This window comes from Prunus persica, chromosome G8 (assembly GCF_000346465.2).
Source record: "Prunus persica cultivar Lovell chromosome G8, Prunus_persica_NCBIv2, whole genome shotgun sequence".
Taxonomy (NCBI): Eukaryota; Viridiplantae; Streptophyta; class Magnoliopsida; order Rosales; family Rosaceae; genus Prunus; species Prunus persica.
In genome coordinates, this window is record NC_034016.1 from 2864405 (window position 1) to 2883711 (window position 19307).

The 19307-nt window shown below is 34.4% G+C and overlaps 1 protein-coding gene across 1 annotated transcript; it reads right to left on the minus strand.

Moving 5' to 3' along the window:
* Nucleotides 589-18946, minus strand: LOC109950636 (diacylglycerol kinase 5-like). Its single transcript, XM_020570240.1, has 8 exons — nucleotides 18276-18946; nucleotides 17963-18077; nucleotides 17750-17798; nucleotides 17365-17383; nucleotides 16188-16251; nucleotides 1115-1186; nucleotides 927-1028; nucleotides 589-807 (listed from the first exon to the last, which is right to left on the minus strand). The coding sequence occupies exons 1-8, from the start codon at nucleotides 18437-18439 to the stop codon at nucleotides 589-591; spliced, it is 804 nt and encodes a 267-aa protein (XP_020425829.1). The 5' UTR covers nucleotides 18440-18946.

A 19307-nucleotide genomic window follows, 5' to 3' on the forward strand; every position in this document is an offset into this window, starting at 1 on the left:
TGCTCTAAATTCTCCTAAGATATCTGAAAAAGCTTTACAATTTTTCCTCCTACAGTACCTCATCAATGTGAAATAAGCATGAATAGGGGTAGAATAAATCATGTTGTGCTCTGCTTGGCAGGATATGACAAAGTCCTGCGCATGCTGTGTTCATCTTAATAGTGTTCGGGCATCATATTGAGCCTGTATCGTCTTGTATCAGATACCGGCAGGATATATCATATGTGACATGAGCATGAATGAGTTGTAAAATAAATAAATAAAATATATTCATGTTGTGCTCTGCTTGGCTGAGCTTGGCAGGATATATCATATATGCCAAAGTCACAACACAATGTAAATACTTCACATCCACAACTTCAAGGAGATTTGGAGAAAATAAAATATAAAGAAAGATATATAGGAGCTAGTTGTATGATAGGGAGTGCTTGCTTCAGTGTAATATTTACAATCACAGGGGATTTTGAAAGTGTGCGCTAAAAACTGAATAATCTCAAACTGATGAGTTAAAGCAGCGAGCATCAATCAATCAAGCAAAATCAAGCCTAGACTTGCTGCTGTTGCATTAAATTTCTTACGTCTTTCAGACTAATCCTTAGCGTTAGCTTGGGAAACACTGGATTGTGTGGAGAGATGGATACTTTTTGCTGCGCAATCTGGAAGGGCGAGAATGTTGACTTGACCGTGGTAAGAGATTTCAATCTCAACCAAATCCTCAATACAGATACCAAACGACATTCCTTCATCAATTCTTAAGCCCACAACCCCTCCTGCGCCCTCTATAAACTCGAAGCGAATTCCTCGTACCTTAATTAAAAATAGCGGTAAGTAAATTTTTAAAAAAAAAATAGATATAAGTTTGGTAATCCTCTCTCTGAAATGGATGCTGCAATCTGAACAAATATCAATTCAAGATGATGTATGACCTGATCAAGGAGAGGCCAGTCTATGCCCCCGTACCAAAAATCATATTTGGAACCGACAACTTCGAGGCGTCCATCGTCTATGAAAGATGGGTTCGTGGGTGTCTGCAATTAACTCAATTTAGCACAGAAATTTTTTATAGAAATTTTTTAGTAATGGCTTTTGCTATTTGTACAACATTATTACTTACCACCTCTTTAATATGGATGGATCCCCCATATAGTGGTGGATCCTCTTCTAGGGAGATGGTCAGCAATGTGATCTTCAAATGAAGGGACAATTTGGATCACATTTACTAATTATATTGCTGACAACCTCTTTAATACGATAGGTCCCACATACACTGATGGTGTCACCTCTATTACAGGGATCCACATCCACTTATTTGAAAAAAAATATTTGTAAAGGAAAATCAAAGCAATCCCAACAGAAAAAATAAATATAAAAGGTGATCTAATGAATAAATATAGTATAAATAACATTAAACCTGATTTCAAATGCCAATCATAGAAATATTAACCAATGCATGCATATCTGACGAAAACAAAAACACATGTAGAGGAAGAAAAATGAACCTCACTTTTCCATCTTCCATCGTATTTTTTGTCACCCCACGATTTCCACTTGGATCAAAGATAGGCAAGTTAAGAAAACAAATTGAATTGATGTTGTACATGTATACCAAGGAGACATAAAATTAGGGTACGCGTAAGTCTGTGCGTGTGCATGTGTGTGTGAATGATAAATAAATAATTATATATATATATATAAAGTAATCAAAACATAGCCAGTGAAGGGTATAACTCAGGTGCTTTTGCTCTTTCATTTCTACCCGTACGGGCAAAGTTCAAAATTCTCAGGCACTCAATGAATACTTATAATAGATATTTAGTCATATATACCAATTCTGAGGACTAATAATATAGATAAACCCTACACTATTTAATTTCTATAAAATAAACCCAAAAAATGACAGCTGGCTCTATTGAATTTAATTTTGATTATTAAATTACTTTGATGCCCTATTGAGTGTTTTGGGTTCTTTAATGAGGTTTTGGGGTTGAGTTTGTGTTAGGAAATGAATGGCAATTTTGTAATTTAAAAGAAGTAAACCTTTTTGTTATGTAATGAGCTTTGGGTGTGTTTCTAAAGTCCATTTTATATAAGATTTTTTCTATAATTTGGGCTTCTATATTGGGTATAATAGTGAATCTCTCTACTTATAAATCCCCTCCCTAATAGCTTGTACTAAAAAAAAGTAATCAAAATTGATGATCATAACTCTTCTTCCACTACTACAAAAAGTGAAAAAGACGACCAGAAAACAACGACGGTCTAAGTGAAAACCGTCGTGGTTTATAAAAAGACGACGGTTCTAAAAACACCGTCGTGTAATACAACCTTAGACAACTAAAAAATGGAGTTTCAAATGGCTGTTCAAAAACAACGACGTACATAATTAAACAACCGACGTCTATTTGAAACAGATTTCCTCAGTGTAAAATCAATGCCAACAAAGAACGGCAGAAGTTATGAATCGACCGACGTAGAAAGTAAAGACGACGATTTCAATAAAAACTGCCGTTTTTACTCATAAAATAAGACGACGAGGTTTTCGTATAAGACGCCGTATAATTACAAACAAATCCACGGCTTTAAAATACAAAATATCGCCGTATTAAATTAATTTACAACGACGGAAAATATAAATATATCGACGTCATTCTCGTATAGTTCTACTACGTTATCTTTAAATCGTACAATAAAATTTATCGTCGTATTTATTCATTTTATACGTCGTACCTTTAATTTTAACGGTCGTCTTAATAAGAATTTTTGTTAACAATTTTTTTCTTTGATTTTCTTATCCTACGTCGGTAGATCTACTTAATGACAAGAATTGAAATAACCACGACGGTTTATATAGAACACCGCCGACATAATCAGTTTTGTCTGAGATCCCAAGGGTTACGAAATCTTACCAGATGGAACTCTGTTCCACATCATAATCTTAACAGATGACACAGATTTGCAAATATTGCGTCGTGTTAGTTTACAAATTCTAGAACATTAATTTCCCTCATTTTAAATTTCCTCGGGAAAGAAAAATCTATTTATCACGCTTTGGAATTGAAAACTAAAACTGAAAGAATACGGGGAAAAAAACTCCATTTATAATTTAAAATTAAAATCCACGTCGGTTGTAGTACACTTAACGACGTTTAACAAAATAATCTACGTCGGTAATTATAAATCTACCGCCATCGTAACTTAATATAGACGACGAGAAAAGACGACGGTAGAACAGAAAACCGCCGTTGTTTCAGTTTCTTTAACATATCTTTCTGCAGGACTTGTGTAGTTCAAAGCATTGACAATGTCTTCATCATATCTCCCAGAAACTACTGATTCAATTGCTCATGCTTTAGAGGCCATCTGAAGCCATTTCTATTCTTTATCGCATTCTTGAAACCCATCTTCTTCTTCTGAAGCTCTACGGATAAAGGAAGAGGCTATCACAATAAATCCGACGGATCTTCTTAGGCAAGAAAATCAAGCAGAGGATCAGGCACATCTGATCTTCAGATTTCCCTGAGAAGCGAACTTTCCTTCGACAGCGAGTGGAGGCCAGGCTTGCATCTCTTTTGATGGAAAGCAAGGAGTATTCAGAAGCACTAAGTGTCCTATCAGGCTTGATCAAGGAAGTGAGAAGGCTAGTTGACAAGCTTCTTCTTGTGGACATATATTTGATGCGAGTAAGCTCAATTTCTCTTTGAGAAAACATCCAAATTATTATCTTTGAGACATGAGAGACTGAGAGAGGAAGAACTTGGAACCTTAAATGTAAACCGAAAATGAATGAAAGCGACAAATTTATAGAATAAATTTTTAAAACCAACGGCGGTCCTTACAAACAAACCGCCGTTTAAATTGTAAAATCAACGTCGGTATGATCGACGTATATTACAGAAATCCACGTCGGTAAATTAATAAAAACGACGTGTTAAATAATATACCATGACGCGAGTTATTACTTATGTACTTTAATTTTTGAGTTTACTACGACGGTACCTACAAACTACTATCGTATTTATTTACCACGTCCGAAGTTAAATGTACCGTCGTATTTTGTAATTTATACGTCGTAGTTATATGTAACCGCCATATTATTTTTTTGAAATGGTTTTATATGTAAGCAACTTTTCGTCTACTTGACTTACACATTTGTTGTTTTTATATTCTTATTTTATTTAAATCTGTCATCCAAAAAAGAAACTTTACATATTGCAGAATATTAATTTCCTTCGTTTTAAATTTCCTCCGGAAAAAAAACTCTATTTATAACGCACTGTAATTGAAAAATAAACTGAAAGGTCACGGGAAAAAAAATTCTATTCATAATTTAAAAATTAAAATCCACGTCGGTTATATTAAACCTAACGACGTTAAATGAAATGATTCCACGTCGAATGAAAAATATTGCGTCGTTTTAGTTAAAAACGACGTAGTTAAATGTAACCGCCGTATTATTTTTTTGAAATGGTTTTATATGTAAGCAACTTTTCGACTTACACATGCACTGTTTCCAAACCCGATTAAAAATTTCAATCTCCCAGAGAAACCTTTTCGTCTTTTTTCCTTGTCAGAGCATTGTCAGAGTTTCTCATCGTCTTCCTCTCGTCTTCTTCGTCGTCTCTGAACTTAAACATCGATCATCTTCCTCTTGCTTTCATTGCACGCAAAAGGTAAGCTTTCATTTTCACTATTTTGGTTACTGTTTTGCATGCTCATACGTTTTTTGTTTGAAAAATCTTTTTACCTTTTTTCTGGCCAAAATCATTTTACTTCTTTCCAAGTTTGATAAAATATACAGACAAAGAGAGAAAGTTTCCAACTTTGAAGACAACTACATCAACTAAATAAGACGACGGTAGACCACGACGGTTCGTCAGTTGTTCTAGCGTCGTCTGAAAATTGACAAAGTTGTTTTTAAAATAATAGTCTTTTTTTATATGCTTGTTTAATTGCAGGTTTGATTTCGCTGAACAATGGTTTTTGTTTTTCCCTTATTTGATAAAATATAAAGAAAAAGAAACTAGGGTTGGTATCTAATATAGACGATAAAATATAAATAATAGTTTACCACGACGGTGTATTACTATTGACGTCGTGTGAACATATATACCACGACGTTATATAAATAATGGTTTTAAACATTTATTACGTCTGAGATTATTTCATTGCGTCGTCTAAAATCATATCATACGTCGTATTTTTTTAATACCGTCGTTTGTGTTCTTAATGTTTTCCTGAAATATTTTCACTTGCAGTTTTGTCTGTTAAAATGGTTTCTCAACAACAAACTAAGGATTCTGGCTCCAAGAAGCTTGGAATGGTAGCTCCTCAAGATAAGTCTTCGAAGGAGATGAAGTCTTCGAAGAAGATGAAGTTTGCTTCATCATCTGCTGAGACAGAACAAACCAGCCAGACAACAATCTCAGATGATTCAAAGACTGGTCGAGGTATGAGCACAATGCCTCGTGTTGTGAAGAGAAAGCTTCAGAAACTGAGGCCAATTGTTGAGTACAATAAAAGGGGGAAAGGTGTTGGCCAAGCACATATTGAGATGCAGTCGTATATTGGTGTGTTGGCACGCTCCAGGATCCCACTTGTGGACAAGAAATGGTCCCAAATCCCCAAGGATATAAAGGAGCAGATTTGGGAAGCAGTTGACATGGCTTTTGTCGTAGGCCAAGGGGGCAAGACCTCTGTTTTAGCTTCTGCTTCCAAGAAATGGAAGGATTTCAAGTCTACACTAACGAGGCATTATATCCTTCCATACACCAATGACAGGGAGAAATTAAGCCAACCCCCTGAAACATATAAATTCATAGAGAAATCACAATGGGATGCCTTTGTAGCTTCAAGGCTATCCAAAGATTTTGAGTCTGTGCATTCTCAACATGCACAGATTAGGGAGAAACTCGAGTACAATCATCGATTGTCTCGAAAAGGATATGCTGGATTGGAGGATCAATTGGAGGAAACCATGCCTGGGGTAGAAATTGATCGATCTACCTTATGGAAGAGAGCTAGACAGGACAAACATGGTAACATCCCTGATCCAAAGGTGGCAGAGAAAGCAAAATTAATTGTAAGCCTACTATCACTCTGTTTTAAATTTTTATTAAACTGTGAATTATTCTTATTACGTCGTATGTTATATTTTTCGTCGTGTGAATGATATTACCACGTCGAAAAGTTTTTAAAAACGTCGTTAAAGGTCTAAATAGGAATCACTACTATGTTTTCTGTAATTACAGCATAAGACGTCGGTGGTTCATTTTCGCGTCGTGTGAATGATATTACCACGTCGAAAATTTTTTAAAAACGTCGTTAACGGTCTAAATAGGAATCACTACTCTGTTATCTTTAATTATAGCATAAGACGTCGGTTGTTTATTCATTTCGTCGTTTTAAATAAATAACCACGTCGGTATAACTACCGTCGTGATAAGTTATAATAACGTCGGTTTATACGTTATTGCGTCGTGTGAAATTATATAATACGTCGTTTGTACATAAATAACCGTCGTGTGTTTTTTTGTTTATCTTTTTTTAGGATGAATTGCAGAAACAAGTCTCGGAAGGCAAAGTCAGAGTAGATGGCAGCAATGATGTGCTGACCATGGCTTTGGGCCCCGAGCATCCAGGCAGACTGAGGGGAGTTGGTGCTGGTGTTTCCCCAAGGCAATATTTCAATTTGCCCAAACCACAGAGGGTGAGCTTTGACGACCGTTTGAAGGACAGTTTAAGAGTTCTCCTTCAAGAAGAGACTAAAAAGATGGAGGCTAAGGCAAGGGAAGAGGCCTTAAGGATGGAGGCTAGGACAAAACAATTGGTAGAGGCTGAGAGGGAGCATTTCCTGAGTCAGCTTTCCCAATTAATTCCCAATTTTGATCCAAGCATGCTTAAACCAAGAATTAGCCAAAGCCCCAAAAATCCAATGTCTGACAAAGCTAGCTGCTCTGGAGGTGATGTGAGATCCCTACATTTGGAGGATGATACTGCCAAAATGGGGAAACATCAGCCAGATGAAGAGAAGGAAGAAGAAAAAAGAGATGAAGAGAAGGAAGAAGAAAAGGAGAAAGAAGATGAAGAAAAGCATGACGACAAGGTATGTTCACATAACTTTGCCTTTTTTATTTGTTTTTCAAAATTTCAGACGTCGATATTTTTATTTAATCCGTCGTTTGTTTAAAACTTAGACGGCGGAATTTTTTTAAGACGTAATAAAATATTTAAACGACGGTTTTTGCACCGTCGTTTAAATGGTTTCAGACGACGCTTTATTCATAAAACCGTCGTCTTTATTGAATTACCACGACAGTTTTTTCACCGTCGTTTAAATACTTTTAAGACGACGTTTTATTACTTAAACCGTCGTCTTTATTGAATTACCACGTCATTTTTTTTATTTCTTTAAACAGGTTATTGAAGTTGGTGCTTATTCAAATATGGAGGCGCCATCTTCTTTAAAAACCCTTTGTCGTTTTGTGGAAACGACACTCCTGCCTGAGGATAAGACACTCCAATTTACAATTGATAAGGAGGTGTTTGGTGGTGAGCGCGATACCTTCCTCCTGCCTGAAGATATTACACAATTTGCAGGCATGGAAGAAATTGGAGCTACTGTATTGGCTGTATATATGAGGTTTGTACTTCTAAAATAATACCTCGTTGGTTTATATATTGCGTCGTCTTAACTAACTAACCACGTCGTCTTAACTAACTACCGTCGTGATAAATATATTATAACGTCCTCATCTATTTCAGTACGTCGTGTGAAATATTATAATACGTCGTTTTTTTATACATAACCGTCGTGTTTGTTTGTGCTGACTTGTTTATATTATTTTATGTATTTAGGTACTTACACGATGTTTTGAAACAAGCCAATATGTGCAGCATGGTTGGCTTTATTGACCCTGCTACAATTAGTGCCAACTCTGGCACAATAACTGAAAGATCACGACTGGTAGCAGCTCGACTTCAGAAGACAGACGGTGAACAGCTTTTCATGATGCCTTACAATCCAGGGTTAGTCTCCTTAGGATTTTGTTTTTATGATTTTCAATAAATGACAGCTTATAAACTAACCACGTCGGTGTTTTATTTTATTTAGTCGTTTGAAACTACTAACCACGTCGGTATTTATTTGTCGTCGTGATAAATATATAATGTCGTCGTTATCTACTTTATTTCGTCGTGTGAAATACTATAATACGTCGTTTTTGTAAATAACCGTCGTTTTTATATTAATTTTGTGCAGCCGTCATTGGATCCTGCTGATTGTAAGAGCAAAGAAGGAGACCGTCTATTTTCTGGATCCTCTGCCAGGTCATCGTGTGGTCGACGAAGAGGCGAAAAACATCGTGAACAGTGCTTTAAAAATATATAATACCCACATAGGCCGAGCAGGACGTAAAAATGTAATTTGGAAAACTCTCTCAGGCACACCAAAGCAACCCAGCAATGTCGAATGCGGGTATTATGTGATGCGCTTCATGAGGGACATCATCATGGATCCTTCCTTGGGGTTTGAGAATAAGGTAAGAAGAAATTACCTTCATACATTTCACGTCGTTTTTTGTATTATCAACGACGGTCATGTAAAATTAACGTCGTTGAATGGATATACTACGTCGGTTATGAAAAATATCGTCGTCTGTGATTGAATTTCTTTTTATTTATAAACCCTAATAGTCATTGTTTATGCAGTATGCCAAGGGAAACCAGGAAGCTTCATACCCCCAAGAAGCCATTGATGAAGTCCGGAATGAATGGGCAGAGTTTGTTTTCCAAATTATTAAACAGGGCAATTATTGAACACTTGATATTTATGTATAATGTACAAATTTTCTCTATAATATGTAATGTAAAAATTTGTTGAGGTTTTCTTAAATTAAAAAAAAAACAAACATACAAATTGCTTAACCGACGTGTAATACTTTTCCAACGACCTAATAAAGTCACAAACCGTCGTATTTTGTTGTTTCGTGTTTTAAACAATTACGACGTAAAAATATAGTTAGACGACGTTCTTTGAACAATTGAGTCGTTTATGGTTTACAACATCTTCAATTTCTTAAGGGTTCAGGGTATCATCGACGACGTTTATGTAACGACAGCGGTTAAGTCGTTGATATATATATTTTACGTCGTATAGTTAAATAGCCGCCATGGTTTCTCATTTTAACGACGTCATTTTAACGACTTAGTAGTCTATTACAATTTACAACGTCTACAATTTATTAACACCGACGTGGTTTGTTGTTGTGGTAAGAATATTTTATTATTTTTATATCAAAATATTCAAAATAAATTTAAAATAAATCAGAAAATTGAAAAGTCAACTCCTATGAAGTCATTGATATATTTTCTTCCACATAAACCTTGAAAAAATTCATTTTGAATAACAAAAATTTAAAATGACCATCCAAAACAAAATTGTTTTGATGAGTCATAAAATCACTTCTAGTTTTATGGTTTAGGGTTTAGAGTCTAGGGTTTAGAGATTAGGGTTGTTATTTATTGGGGTTTATTTTTAAAGTATAATTTTTGGGTAGTCTAGGGTATATGTTAGGCTTTAAAACCATAAAACCTTTTATAAACTTAATTTTTTAAATTGTATAATTTAATTTTATGGGTTTAGGGTATTAATTTTTAACGACGGTGGTTGGGTCGTGGAATACATATTTTACGTCGTACAGTAAAACATACGACATGGTTTACGCTTTAAACGACGTCATTTTAATATGTAAGTCGGTTTATATAATTTACAACGTTTTTAATTTCTTAACACCGACGTGGTTTCTCATTTTAACGACGTCATTTTAACGACTTAGTAGTCTATTACAATTTACAACGTCTACAATTTATTTAACACCGACGTGGTTTGTTGTATGGTAAGAATATTTTATTATTTTTATATCAAAATATTCAAAATAAATATAAAATAAATCAGATAATTGAAAAGTCAACTCCTATGAAGTCATTGATATATTTTCTTCCACATAAACCTTGAAAAAATTCATTTTGAATAACAAAAATTTAAAATGACCATCCAAAACAAAATTGTTTTGATGAGTCATAAAATCACTTCTAGTTTTATGGTTTAGGGTTTAGAGTCTAGGGTTTAGAGATTAGGGTTGTTATTTATTGGGGTTTATTTTTAAAGTATAATTTTTGGGTAGTCTAGGGTATATGTTAGGCTTTAAAACCATAAAACCTTTTATAAACTTAATTTTTTAAATTGTATAATTTAATTTTATGGGTTTAGGGTATTAATTTTTAACGACGGTGGTTGGGTCGTGGAATACATATTTTACGTCGTACAGTAAAACATACGACATGGTTTACGCTTTAAACGACGTCATTTTAATATGTAAGTCGGTTTATATAATTTACAACGTTTTTAATTTCTTAACACCGACGTGGTTTCTCATTTTAACGACGTCATTTTAACGACTTAGTAGTCTATTACAATTTACAACGTCTACAATTTATTTAACACCGACGTGGTTTGTTGTATGGTAAGAATATTTTATTATTTTTATATCAAAATATTCAAAATAAATATAAAATAAATCAGAAAATTGAAAAGTCAACTCCTATGAAGTCATTGATATATTTTCTTCCACATAAACCTTGAAAAAATTCATTTTGAATAACAAAAATTTAAAATGACCATCCAAAACAAAATTGTTTTGATGAGTCATAAAATCACTTCTAGTTTTATGGTTTAGGGTTTAGAGTCTAGGGTTTAGAGATTAGGGTTGTTATTTATTGGGGTTTATTTTTAAAGTATAATTTTTGGGTAGTCTAGGGTATATGTAGGCTTTAAAACCATAAAACCTTTTATAAACTTAATTTTTAAATTGTATAATTTAATTTTATGGGTTTAGGGTATTAATTTTTAACGACGGTGGTTGGGTCGTGGAATACATATTTTACGTCGTACAGTAAAACATACGACATGGTTTACGCTTTAAACGACGTCATTTTAATATGTAAGTCGGTTTATATAATTTACAACGTTTTTAATTTCTTAACACCGACGTGGTTTCTCATTTTAACGACGTCATTTTAACGACTTAGTAGTCTATTACAATTTACAACGTCTACAATTTATTTAACACCGACGTGGTTTGTTGTATGGTAAGAATATTTTATTATTTTTATATCAAAATATTCAAAATAAATATAAAATAAATCAGAAAATTGAAAAGTCAACTCCTATGAAGTCATTGATATATTTTCTTCCACATAAACCTTGAAAAAATTCATTTTGAATAACAAAAATTTAAAATGACCATCCAAAACAAAATTGTTTTGATGAGTCATAAAATCACTTCTAGTTTAATGGTTTAGGGTTTAGAGTCTAGGGTTTAGAGATTAGTGTTGTTATTTATTGGGGTTTATTTTTAAAGTATAATTTTTGGGTAGTCTATGTTATATGTTAGGCTTTAAAACCATAAAACCTTTTATAAACTTAATTTTTTAAATTGTATAATTTAATTTTATGGGTTTAGTGTATTAATTTTTAACGACGGTGGTTGGGTCGTGGAATACATATTTTACGTCGTACAGTAAAACATACGACATGGTTTACGCTTTAAACGACGTTATTTTAATATGTAAGTCGGTTTATATAATTTACAACGTCTTTAATTTCTTAACACCGACGTGGTTTTTCAGTCGTCGTTATATAAAAAATTCAAAATAAATTTAAAATTAATCCGAAAAATGAACGGCCTTACGTTCTTAATCCGAAAAATGAAGTTTCCGTCGTGGAATATTAAATTTACGTCGGTACTTGTAGAACTTTCGCCTTGGTTTTTCTTTCGACGTTTTATAACGCGCGCGCTCTAAAAATTTTCGCGCGACCTAAATTTTTTTAGATTTGGCTCTTAGTCTTATACTTTGATCCCTGAAACCTAAAATTTCAGATTTCACGCGACATAACATTTCGCTCTCTCACTTCTGCTCTAATTAAAAGTTGCACTCTCCAGGCTCGTCGAATCTGTGAGCTCGTCCAACCTGTAAGTACAAACCCTATCTTCCCCTTGTAAATTCATTGAATGATATTAGGTTGTTTTGTTAAAGGGTTTTAGGTATATGCTTTGCGATCTGTTAATAATGTGCTTATAGGTATGGGTTCATGGATTTTCTGTTTAATGGGTTCATGACAAGATCAAATAAAGGTGTACTTTTGCTGGAAATCAACACAAAAAGACACATCACCAACTTCCAAATGATTTCCAGCAAAAGGACACCTTTATTTGATCTTGTCATTTTCCGCTCTGGAGAAGGTGCAAAGTGCACCAATGCTTATAGGTATGGGTTCATGGATTTTCTGTTTAATGGGTTCATGGATTACATTATCTGTTATGTTGAATTGGGAATGGATTTAATTTTGTCGTATCTTTTAATCACCCTATGTTATGTTGAATTGGGAATGGATTTATTGTTTTCATGCTTGGTTTCATGTATATGTTGGTCTCTTGCTTGGTTTCATATATACGTTGTGTCTCTAATGGGTTTTGTGTTCTGAAAATAAACTGAGACACGACGAATTTTAAGGCGTACGACGACGATTACACGACGGTGTTTTTAAACTACCGTCGTTGTATTACTTATACACGACGGTTTTTTCATAAACCGTCGTTTGTATTACGTATAATAGACGACGTCTGTTGAAAATCCGTCGTCTATATATGCCAAATACGTCTGTTTTTGATTAAAACCCGTCGTCTCTGTTGTTTATTACTTGCGATTAGATCATTGTATAATCTGCTATAGTGATGGTCATTGCCTGTATTTTCACTTTATTATAGATAATAGGTTATAGTGTCGGAGATGGATAAGTCATGGATGCACTCGGATAGAAGATCGAAGGCATATGAGTTTGGGGTGGAAGCATTTTTGGACTTTGCTGTAGAAAATCTTCTAACTACAACACATATCCGTTGTCCATGTGTTAAATGTGTTAATTTGAAGTTGTTTGGGGTTGGAATTATAAGGGATCACTTATACTTTAATGGAATTGACCAAAGCTATAAGAATTGGACATTTCACGGAGAACCTTGGGAAGCAACTACTAATGCTAGCAGAAATGTTGAAGAAGATGATGGCCATAGTAGGTACAGTTTTGTGTCTGAAGAAATTGATATGGATGATAATGATTTTGGTGATTTTGGTTCGGATCCGTATGAGTTTGCCAATGTGATTGGGGATGGAGATCAACCAGTGTACCCTGGTTGTAGAAAGTACACGAAGTTATCGGCATTAGTGAAGTTGTATAATTTGAAGGCAAAACATGGGATGAGTGATGTCTGTTTTACAGAATTATTGATACTTCAAGGCGATTTGCTTCCAGAAGGAAATACAATACCAACCTCCATATATGAGTTTTATTCTTTAAGTTTCCATTTAAAATTATTTCTTATGTTTATCTTATATATTTGGGACCGTAATGCTTGAATTTTTCGTGTCATGTAGGCAACATATGATCCACATCAAGACTGCTTATCCAAAATTTAGAAAGAGAACAAAGTGGCTGCAGGATAAGCACAATAGCACTTTCATTCAATGGCTACGCTTCAAGGTATATGTTGTTGAATAACGTATTTCTCTTTTAATTTTCTTCTTATTTATATGTTAGGATGAATTAAGATATGATTAATTTGCAGGTTCAAAGTGAAGTTGAGGAAGACAATCATGGCGTATCAGAAAATTTAAGGTGGCTAGCAGCTGGTCCAAACATGTCAGTGCCATTATATAGGAGCTATCTTATTAAAGGTATTAAATTCAATATCAAGGCACAAGATGATGTGCGGACAACTCAAAATAGTGGAGTTTATTTACTTGCACATACCATGCAAGTTGCTAGTGCCAAGGATAAAAACCCAATTCTCTCAAATATGGGTTTCTATGGTGTCATTCAAGAAATTTGGGACCTTGACTACCAAAAGTTTACAATCCCAGTCTTTAGGTGTGATTGGATAGATAGTTCTGGTCTTGTAGTCGACGAACTTGGATTTACCCTTGTAGATTTGAGTAAAATTGGACATAGGAATGACCAATTTGTTTTGGCTTCTCAAGTCAAACAAATATTTTTTGTTGACGACCCGATGCATCGTGGTTGGTCGGTAGTGTTATCAATGCCTAGTAGAGAATATAATGATGTTATTGGTGATGAAGTATTAGGTGATGTGATAATTGAGTGTGAGCCATTTACTAGAGGGATGCAAAATGTTGACACATTTGATGAACTGGTAGGTGAGTTAGGCGGTCAAAATATTCGAGATGGGTGTGAAGATATATGGATTGAATGATGCTTATGTAATTGGCAGTGTATGACATTAATTTTGTAATATATTGTAATGTGATTTCTTCACTTTCTACGTTCAAATAAAACACGACGTTATTGTGAATCAGTTATTCAGCATATTTACCGACGTCTTAAAGCAACGTAACAATGAAGAACCACGACGCTATTGTGAAGCAATTATTCAGGATATCACGTCGGTGAAGGATAAAGAACCGCCATGTAATTCAAAATAACACGACTCTAATCCCATAATACCGACGTCTAAAAAACGAGATATGTAATCTGAACGTTAAAAAATACGACGTCATCATACATTTTCCACGTCGCAAGTTCTTTTATAAACGAAGAGGAACGAAATTAATTCCGACGGAAATTCATTATAACCGCCTTCTAATAACAATTAAACGACGTTATTTGTAATACGGCTCCCATCATAATCTACGCCGTCTATATGTTCTGTAATACGGCTCTCATTTATTTGGAACCGACGTTGTTTAGACGTTCAACGTCGTCTATATTATTAAGTGCGTCGTGAGTAATGAATACATATAAATACAACGTCGACTATATAAATGTATACGTCGTAAATAATGACACTGACAACTATTTCCACGTCATCTTTTTTAGATAAAATCGAAGTGGAAAATTTATTTCACGACGGTTTTTTGTAAATAAGAGACGTTGTAGAACTTTAGCAGACTAAACACGTCTGTTTTTATTGTTTTCCGACGTTGTTGTATTTAACAACGTCTAATATTTATGGTCGTTGTTTGTTTCTGAAAATAGGACGTATAAATTTTTTAATACGACTCTCATATATTTGTAACTGACGTTGTTTAGTTTTTCAACGTCTACTATAGAAACACATACGTCGTAAATAATGACACTGACAACTATTTCCACGTCATCTTTTATCAAAAAATCGAAGTGGAAAATTAATTGTACGACGGTTGTGTTTATATGTGCGACGTAGTAGGTCAATAACGTCGTCTTCTAATGTATTTAAAGACGTCATATTTTTTATTGTCGTGAAAATTATATTTAACGTCGGCGTATTTTTATTGTCGTCGTTGTATGTCTATCTTGCGGCCTTGTTCTCTTAATATGTGTCATATTTTCCCTTTTTAACGACGGTCTTTTTAGAGAATTGGTCATCTATTATCATCATCGATTGCTTTTTTTAGATCTTTTTGCAGTACAAAGACGTCGTTTTGTATTTTTTGATGACGTTGTATTGTTTAACAACGACGGTTATTTAGCGTCGTGGTTTATGAGGGAAAAGATGACGGTGGATTCCACGACCATTGAAAAACCAAATACACGACGGTGATTTACCGTCGTCTTTTTGCTTTTTTGTAGTAGTGTTCTTTTTTTCTGCTAGAAATATGAAAAACATCAATGTCACTTGTACAAAGGAGGAAAAAAAGAAGTTTAACTTGCATACTAGTGGAGGTCTTAGGTTCAAATTTTTATGGCACCTTCACATTATCGCTTTGCTTATATAAAAAAACAAAAACAAAAAATCAGAAATTATGACTTGATAACAACGTAACTTCCCCATGTACAGAGAGGATTGCCCCTTCGGTGCATTTGACACTGACAGAATCAAGTTTTTATGAAAAATTAGTTATCAAACTTGGGTTAAAGAGAGAAAAAATTACGGAAAGATGTGCCAAAATGAAAGTGCCATTTTTTTTTTTTCCTTTCCATTTAATCATACAACAAATAGTGAGATGTGAGAGTGAGTGCAAGCAAGGTTTTCATCAAACATTTTAAAGAAATAAAAGCACACAACAGAAAAATGATACCATCTATGAGGGAGAGAGCAATAAAAGAAGTTGAGTTCGATGATCATTACGTACTTTACAGGAAGGTGATTGTAAATTTCCCAATGACCAAGATGATTCAAAACCTTTATGATTGGTCTGTCGCTGTTAGGGAAAACAAAAGTATAAAATACTAAAAGAAGAATATGTAATTGGCTTATTTTCATAAATGTTGTTTACGAAATTATCACATTTGATACTTTACGAAATTATCCTGCATAAAATTAGTCCCTATTGTGAGATTCTGTAAAAAAAATCTGTTAAATTGATGATATGGCATGTATTTGGAGTCCATGTCTCCAATAATAGCATGCCATGTGGATCTAAACCAAAAAATTGTTTTGAAAATGTTTAACTTCTCTCTCTCTCTCTCTCTCTCAGATTTTTCATGAAATCTTTTATATAGAGGATTTTTATTTATTTATAAAAACGATATTCTACTTTAATTTAATCTAAACTATATGGAAGGGACTCGAACTCAAGTGCATAGTGGGAAGCACATCCACTATAACAAACTTGGCTAAGCCCATATATGCAATCTTAATTCACTGTAATGGAAACAAATATGTACAATCAAAATCTCCACATTGCAAGTTCTCTCTCTTTTTCCTTCTCTCCCTTTCTCTCCCTTTCTCCCCCCACCCCGATCATCCCCACAACCATCGACAGACCCCGCACGACCCAACCTCAACAGAACCAAAAGCAACCACCCTGGCCACCATGTTCCCCAACTCAGCCACACCCCATAACCCACACCATCCCCCGGCCCCACCCCACCCCACCCCAGACCCACAACCTAGGCCCTGCACCCAAATACCTATATTTTTTTTTTCTTACTTTTTCATTTTTTTTCCTAATCCTTTCAATTTTAAATTTTTAAAACACATATATATTATTTAATTTCCACATTATTATTGGACATTTGGGTTCCACATCATCAGTTCAACAGAATACTTGACAAAATCTCACGGTATGAATCAATTTAATAAACCCAGGGTAACTTTAAGGACTAACTTTGTCACAAAAAACTTAAAGACCAAAGATGATAATTTCGTGAACCACAAAAGCCCTTTGTGAAAATAAGCCTATATAATTTAATATCAAATTACAAGGATTGGATACCAATAATTTGTAATTTCATATGCATACAGGGTTATTTATAACAACATGATGAATAATTTAGCTTGGATGGAAGCATGAAGCTCTGCCAATAAATACCTCATAGAATCAGTAAGGCCTTAAATGTCGGTCATTCCGGAAATATTAGCAGTCCCCAAATGTAGAAATTCCGACGAAAAATATGAATAAAAAACAATAGAAATTGTTAGAAAATTAAGAAAGCTTTGAATGAAACTTTGAGTCATGTTTATAAAACTAAATGTAAGTGAGATGCAATTTGAGCCATCCAAAGTTCTAAGATCCAACGTTCTATAGTGTGTGTCGAAAAGTGTTACAAAATGTGTCCCTCCGATCCTAACTCATTAATTAATGCATAAAAAATATGGAAATGAAATGATAACAGGAGTATAAAAAAAATTCGAATGAATTTGGGCACATAACGAAGAAAAGAAATTAAAGTATAAACAAGGATGAAATTCTTTACCTCTCAAGATGAAGTAGTAACAAAATCGTCCGTAAAATGTTGGATTATCCTAAGAAATATATAAGAATTGAGGAATTAATATTATCTTAAGATATATCATTCGTTTGATAATATATAATATATATCATAAAAGTCAAGTGATAGGTCCATTGAGAATGGAGATTGGAGATTATGAAAGAAAGAAAAAAAAAAAAATTAAGGAGCAAGTCTTACTGCTTTTTCCACATCTCCAACCTCATGCAAACAATGTGGTAATGGGTCCATACAAAAAGCATAAGGTTTTCCTGTAGAAGACTGAGTGCGTTTCATCCTAATGAGACAATGCCAGCTGAAAATCCAATAAAAGAATAAATAAGATTACCACTAGCTACTACAGCAAGAACAAATAAGCTCAAATCCAATAAATTAATGCAACATATATTAATTCTTGCTATCTTACTATTAAAAGTTAACTTCAATGTAAACTAAAAAGAAATAATATGAACATCCATTAAAGAGTTAGTCATACGAGATCTCGATCGAATACCTGTCAGTTCTCAACGGTTTTGCCAATGCTACGTCAACAAGAAACGATTGCAGCGGTGATATATTCGAGATGTCCTTCTGAAAGTAGTCAAGCAGGCAACATGCATAAATTAAATAGAGAGATGCATCAATTGCCTGTCTCCCTAAGAGATGCCAGGAACTCATCCTCGAAGATGCGTTTTATTGCAGCCAGCCGCTTCTTCATCTTCAGCACGAAACAAATCTTCCTCAAACTCAAATGGTTGAAGACTATTAAATGAGTCTTGTGATGACTATGCTTCTTCCACTCATGTGAGAAGACCTGACACTTGGTCAATGCGTCGGTGAGGTCCAGGAGCACAGATATAAAGCGGCGGTAGTAATCTTCCGTAAGTCTTCGCGTATCTATATCTATTACAATATCTTTGATTGCTCCCATATCAGAAATCAGAACAGCACCTGATAATTCAGATTCTGTCTCCCTAAGAGATGCCAGGAACTTATTCCGGAGAAATTGAGCAACATCCCCTGCCATTCTTCACCTTCAGCACTATATTTATGTATCTACTGCAATTTTAATCAGAAACTGTGGGGATTTATATGAAGAGAACGTGACCACGCCTTGGCCTTTGTTCAGAGCTTTGATCAAAGGACCTGGATCTGTTAGTTGGAACAAAAGGTTATGTCTCTAGTTCGATCATTTTCATATTCTTAGATATAAAATTGAACTGATTCTCTCACCGACGTTATTCATGCTCAGCATCAAATAACTGTTTAAAAAGTAGAATGAGCCGCTAGGGGAATCATATATATTTTTCGTTTGCCATAGTTCTTTGCGTGCATGAGTATAATGAGCGTTTTCTTTTCTTTTTCCCTTTTTATTGTTCGCGTTTTGTTAATCAGTTTCAGTTATTCCAATTACAGGTAGCACTTTGTGAAGCTACACGACGACAAGTCCTGAAATTAACGCAAAATTGGCAGGTTTATGTTTACCATGTTGTCTCACATGAACTCGAATGTGACATAATATAAAGGTCAAAACCATATGTTGGCA

Bases quoted from the DNA above. Each gene is read 5' to 3' on its own strand.
- LOC109950636 (XM_020570240.1), bottom strand. From the start codon at position 18,439: ATGAGTTCCTGGCATCTCTTAGGGAGACAGGCAATTGATGCATCTCTC. The intron at 17,799-17,962 runs GTAAGACTTGCT...TATATTTCTTAG, and splicing joins TTGGAGATGTGGAAAAAGCA to GATAATCCAACATTTTACGG. The intron at 1,187-16,187 runs GTAAAGTACGTA...CTTCATTTGAAG, and splicing joins AAATTTACAATCACCTTCCT to ATCACATTGCTGACCATCTC.